The sequence below is a fragment of the Volvox carteri genome, assembly GCF_000143455.1.
Source record: "Volvox carteri f. nagariensis unplaced genomic scaffold VOLCAscaffold_76, whole genome shotgun sequence".
In the NCBI taxonomy this organism is placed as follows: Eukaryota; Viridiplantae; Chlorophyta; class Chlorophyceae; order Chlamydomonadales; family Volvocaceae; genus Volvox; species Volvox carteri.
In genome coordinates this window covers 611,614-617,261 of record NW_003307619.1, presented here as the reverse complement: position 1 = coordinate 617,261, position 5,648 = coordinate 611,614, and the positions used below count along the sequence as shown (strand labels likewise).

At 54.5% G+C, this 5,648-nt stretch overlaps 2 protein-coding genes across 2 annotated transcripts in view; one reads left to right on the top strand and one right to left on the bottom strand.

The window, feature by feature from the left end:
• Positions 1-245: 245 nt before the first annotated feature.
• Positions 246-1,388, bottom strand: VOLCADRAFT_98757 (uncharacterized protein; the record flags this gene model as incomplete). The annotated part of the gene is made up of 3 exons (XM_002957590.1): positions 246-269; positions 329-406; positions 1,158-1,388. The coding sequence occupies 3 exons, from the start codon at positions 1,386-1,388 to the stop codon at positions 246-248; spliced, it is 333 nt and encodes a 110-aa protein (XP_002957636.1).
• Positions 1,389-2,886: 1,498 nt separating this feature from the next.
• VOLCADRAFT_107761 (uncharacterized protein) overlaps positions 2,887-5,648 on the top strand; it is a gene marked incomplete at both ends in the record, with an annotated part of 8,104 nt that continues 5,342 nt past the window's right edge. The window contains 5 exons of the mRNA XM_002957616.1: positions 2,887-2,920; positions 3,086-3,373; positions 3,902-3,972; positions 4,545-4,685; positions 5,287-5,416. Of these exons, the coding sequence (XP_002957662.1) occupies positions 2,887-2,920; positions 3,086-3,373; positions 3,902-3,972; positions 4,545-4,685; positions 5,287-5,416 (664 nt within the window). The remainder of the gene's footprint in view (positions 2,921-3,085; positions 3,374-3,901; positions 3,973-4,544; positions 4,686-5,286; positions 5,417-5,648) is intronic.

The following is a 5,648-nucleotide window of genomic DNA, read 5'->3' as shown; positions in this document are numbered from 1 at the left end:
CCGTGCATTTTGATGTAAACAACCGCCCTTGACCACCTGCCCTAAACATTCCGTCCTGTCCTCCTCTTCTTCTTGTGGTGTCCGTCCTTGTCGGCGCTTCAGCATTTCAACGTGACTCCTACCCAGGCGGATGCCATGGTGCAGGAGGCGGACCGTGACAATGACAGCCGCATCAGCCACCAGGTGCGAACACGCGCGCACCGCATGATGGGCACATGGTTTTCTAATTGAACAAAAATACATGTTCACATGCTCGCCGCATGGGCAGCCTGTTGCCACAGTTGGGGGATCCATCGATGCACCCTCTGATATGCTGTTGCATCCGTACCTCGGTACCAATAATACATCTCTCGCCATTTCCGCCACACCATCCCCAGGAATATATTGACATTACCATGGCCTCAGCCTGATTGGCGGGCAGGAGGAGATGATGGCAATCTTCACACGCATTTTACTGATTGTTTCCCATTTTGAGTTGGCGTATATAGGTGGATCACAAAAAGCGTGTTCTTTGCTCCAGCCATGGCGTCATGATGCATGCTAGAGCAGAGCAGTAATGCCAAGGAGTTTCGTGCCACCTGGCTGTGTTTCTGCGGTGTTCTGTTCGGAGTCATGTATAAGCTTTGTTTGTACCATAAATTCTTGTACATGTATCTGCTGCTTGTGGCTTTACTGTAGTATGCGGTTGTTAGTTGCATGCTAAAACGCCAGCTTGGTCTCGGTGCTTTAAATGGTTTCGGTGCTGCATCCTAATTCAGTACGGGAAACTCCTAGCTTGCTTTCCTGGGGAAATTGTCCCACAGTGCGAATTTCTTGTTGGATTAGAGGCCCCTCCCTTAAGCTCCTGCCATTTATGCAGTAGCGAGTAGTGAGTAGTGTTGCCACCTACAGAAAGTGTAACATCGTCAAATTTGGGAGATGCCAAGCCGGTGGTTACAACTATATCATAGAAGGAGACTTGGTGACTTCCCAAGCGTCTGCAAGGCTTTAGGAAAGGCAGCCTGTCAAGTCTCCACCTTGGCGACTGGGAGAAAAACATGCGTCTTTTCATAGAATTAGGATTATTCCTGTGTAACCCTTATAATCAGGGAACTTAAATATACCAAGCAAAATAAGAGAAACCAACCAGCCATTCAGCCACACACATTTCGACGTACCTTGTGGATGTCACCTATGGTCGAAGTCATAGCAGGCAGGTCGTCCGTTTTGTTGCTAACAGGCTTCGGGGCGTCACTGGTAAGCGGTGTCATGCGGGTCTGCTGGTCGTGCTGCAGCTCCATGGCCTCGACATCGTCGGCCGCCCCGGAGACGAAGTCGTTAAAGGATGGCATGTAGTGCAGCCCGGTGTGACCACGAACGGCCGAAGAGAGCATGTCGGTGAGGCCCATCGTTACCCGGTGATGATTGAAGTGCCTGCGAGTCGCGTTTGCCGAGGGGTTCTGGAACAAGTGAGTTGCGAGCGTTCTGTCGTCCGCTGCGGCTGGCGCCTTGGCACCATGCGACAGACGAATTACTTAAAGCTTAAATACGACGTATGCAGAAATGTCTCAAATTTCGGATAGCGGTACCCAACGGCCCTCAGCCATCGACACTTAGGGCCGTTCCGGCGCACCTTGCAACTTGTCGACACTAGGCTGGGAAGGCAATTGGACTCGCCTCTTTGGGAGATACTTATGTCAGAGTAAACAGGTTTTGGAATGAAGCCAAGAGGGCAGCTCGTCGATTTCATTTCTCCGCGCATTGGGCCCTGCTGCGTCAGCCGGGGGGCAGCGGTTAAGCGCTGTCCTGCAAACTTTTCCACGTATGCAAGTACAGATTCTTTAAGCGCATTATGTTTTTTTTGTAATTATAATAACTTAAACCCCACTCTTACAATGAAAACAAGATGCAACGACAACTTGGAACCGTCTTATGTAAAGCAAGAAGGCTTCCAAAACCAAGAGTAACCAACCAGAGGTTGCTTAACTTGCATGGAAAAAATAATTCTAGGGATACCAATACTTAACAAGACTGCTGGCTGCATGAGGGACCCAAGGGTCGCACGCAACGCTGTATCTTCACCCGGCGGAACGCACTCATCTTTTTGGTAACATAAGTGGTTATCCACCGTAAATTCTCCTGATAATGACACTCGTCGCCTTGGCTGAAGGACGAGGACGACGGCTAGAAATGGAAGATCCTTGTGTAGTGCATTTAGTGACACAACACGGCGCTGTTTGTAGGATAACAAACAAAATATGGCATTTTTAATATTATGTGAGGTTTGGGGGTTGTTGTGATGTTGAGTAACTCAACTTGAGTTGTTGACCATGAAGCTAACCGTAAGGCGGTTAAATCGGTTCGTTGCTGAGATGAAGTGATAATGGCTTTTGCCAAAGGCTTAGGGTACGAGGCAACTGTAGAACTCTGGCCTTAGCAGCTGTTTTGAAGTGGGTTGCAGAGCTTAAAAGGGTTGGTTCAGCAAGTCACGCAGCCGGACGGGCAAAGATCCCAATTTCACAAGGCTAGAAGTTACAGAGAGCTAATAATTTAATACCTACAAATTATATTGAAGGCTTGCCTTAAGGACTGCTCGTGCGTGCGACGGAGCTGAATTGAGGCTTGCACGCCTTTATATCGCTGGTGCGCAGAAATGTCTCCACAATAATAACATAATAATCTACATTTATAATATAGATTAGTATCCAATCTCAATCTTGTGGTTGTAAGGCGACCTGCGCTATGCTTGAGCAATTCTCGGCCAGCCACAAGACCGGAAATACGTCCAGACACCGCGGGGTCTTTAGCCCCAGAATAATCATCATTGCTGACAAACCCAATATTTGAACAGCATTATCCGTTCGCTGGCCTCAACTTGACCCGCCGACCCCCGCCCTTTTTGCTTTCATGGCCACATCCGCCTCCGCCAATTCTGCTGCTGGTGCGCCTACCAGTACCATCATGCCGGCTGCAGCCCGCCGACCCTCCCACAGCAATAGCGGCGTCTCCCGAGCCGCTTCGCGGCAGCCGCTTGCCGTCCGCGCCTCCGCAAATGCCGTGCCGCACTCCGTACCCAGCCCCGTCCTCGTCCCCCCTAACCTACAAGGCCGTGCTCTTCCTCCTTCCACTCCGCCGCTGTCGGCCTCTTCCGGAGGCTCCGTACGCCACGTGCTACATGGTTACCGCGCCAGCAGCGGTCCCCGCCACGCCCATCGTCGGGTGGCGCCCGCTGCCGGACCGCCGTCAGCCGCCACCACGCTACTCATGACGCATCCCGCCGCCGCCGGTTTCAGCAGCACGGGCAGTTACGCGAGCAGCGTGGACGAGCAGGACGAGCAGCCGTACGACATGGATGAGGAGTTGGCGCCGCCGCCGGACCTGCCTGTGCCGCGAGGTGTGTATGCGTTCGTACACGTCCCCCCCGCAACCGTATGAGCTCTCTCTGGGAAAGGGGGGTGAGAGGTGGGGAATGGGGCGTGGGGGGCATTGGAGGAGGAGGCGCCCCCCCCGGAGCAGTACCTCGCATCAGGTGGGGTCTGGGTGTCAGCCTCATTCAGCCGGGTGATCCCGCACTCAGTCACTCTCCTCTCTACTCCTTAACCATCATCATCAACAGCAGCACTAGCAGTAGCACTAGCAGTAGCACTAGCAGTAGCAGTAGCAGTAGCAGTAGCAGCGTCTGATTCCCCGTCTCCTCCTCCAGTTCTCCCTGCCTTCACCACCGCCACCACAACATCATCACCACCACCGTGCACCTCCACCTTTCTTTCCATTCCCATGGGCTAACCCCCCTTTTTGAACTTTGTTCCCTCCGAACCTTCTGTCCGATGCACCTCTCGTACTGATGTCCTCTTTTTCCCCTCGGGGGGGGGGGACCGGGGGGGGGGGACCGGGGCGGTGTGTGTGTGTGTGTGTGTTACAGGCGAGACGGCTGGCGCTACTCTTATCCTGGAGGGGGTGACCGTGCAAGCGGGAGACCGAGATCTACTCAGTGTGGGTGGGGATCGGGTGGGGAGGGGGTGGGGGAATTAACCGTGTGGAGAGTGGAGTGTGTGTGTTTGGCTGGTAAGGCTGTTGGGGCTGTTGGATGTGGGGGGGGGGCAGGAAGCTAGTGTAGGGGAGGGGGGAGGGGGGGGGAGGGGGGGGGAGGGAGGGAGGCATGGGGTCACTGTGTGTGTGTGTGTACGACGGGAAGTGGTGGGAAAGTGAGCCGAACAAGCGGCGGTTGTGGGGGGGGCGCCCGAGAGGCAGAGGCGGGAAACCACCGGAGGATTGCCGTACGACGACGGCGACGACGATGACGACATGGTTGGCGCAACGAAGCTTTCAGATGGTGCTCCCGTACAGTAGTAGCGATGAGCTACCTCGCCCACCCGCCGCTCGCCGTCTCCCCCCAGCGCACACCGCCATCGTCCTCCGATGGTAACGTTACCATCTAAAACACACAATTTCGCGACCAGCAACCTGCGTGTGCGTGTGTGTGCGTGTGTGTACATACACATACACATACACACACACGTCTAGATATGGCAACATCCCCCCCACACACACATACACATACACAGGACGTGTCGTGGCGGCTGATGCCAGGTCAGCGAGCTGGGTTAGTTGGGGCTAACGGTTGCGGCAAGAGTACGCTGCTGCGCTGCCTGGCCGGGCTGAGACATGTGGACGCGGGAATGGCGCGAATTTCACATACCGTACAGGTACGGCAGTACGATAACGAGCACAATATTTGTCGCTCGATAGGTGACTGAGAATTGCATACAAAAGCTGCGCGATTCTTTATCTTTATCAATTCACCGAAAGAATCAATTCACGTAAATCTGTGCGCGAAAATAGCTTCCCGCGGGCCATAGCTTTGGCTTCCCAGTCGGGGCCCCCGGCCTCAAAGCGCATTCTCAACTCACCATCACAAATCCACCACACCAACAGCCACAACCACGTTAGCAACAATGAAACATACATACATTACCGCTCAGCTCACCGCCACACACTCGGCCACACGCCAGCAGCCCATACATGCGAACTGCTGCTCCGGCAAAACAATCGCATCCTGCACTGGGGCCGTTTTTGGCCCACTCTTGGCCCTTTTTGCCTTCGAAGAAGCTGATTAACCCAACTATATTTCTTATATGGTAGTACGACAGCGCGCGCCACGTCACGGGGGAACGACGATGAGAACATCATATATGATTGCATCCACATCCAACCAAGCAACCTGTCGGATCCCGAGGGGTATGGTTGCGGTACTCCTTGGTCGTATTTGCCGTACGTTCGTACTTCCGTACTTCCGTACGTCCACAGGTGGGGTACCTGGAGCAGACTGCGGTGGGCGGCAGTCGTCGTACAGTTTGGCAGGAGGCCCGCAGTCGCATGAGCGGGTTAGTGGCTGCGGAGCGGGACATGCAGCGGGCCGAGCGGGAGCTGGCGGCGGGTGAGGAAGCGGGGGGGTCTTAGGGTTGATTGTGTGTGTGTAGGGGGGGGGAGAGAGGTCCAGGTAATTGTCGGGGCAGTGCCTTTTAGCTGTTTACCCGCTTCCACCTCCACTTCCACTTCCACTTCCGCTTCTTCGTAGTTCTCTGTCTAACGAAGGAGCCAACAGCCCCCACCCCGGGGCGCAAAACCCCCGCACGCGCTCCACTCGGCCACGCCCACACATACCACCA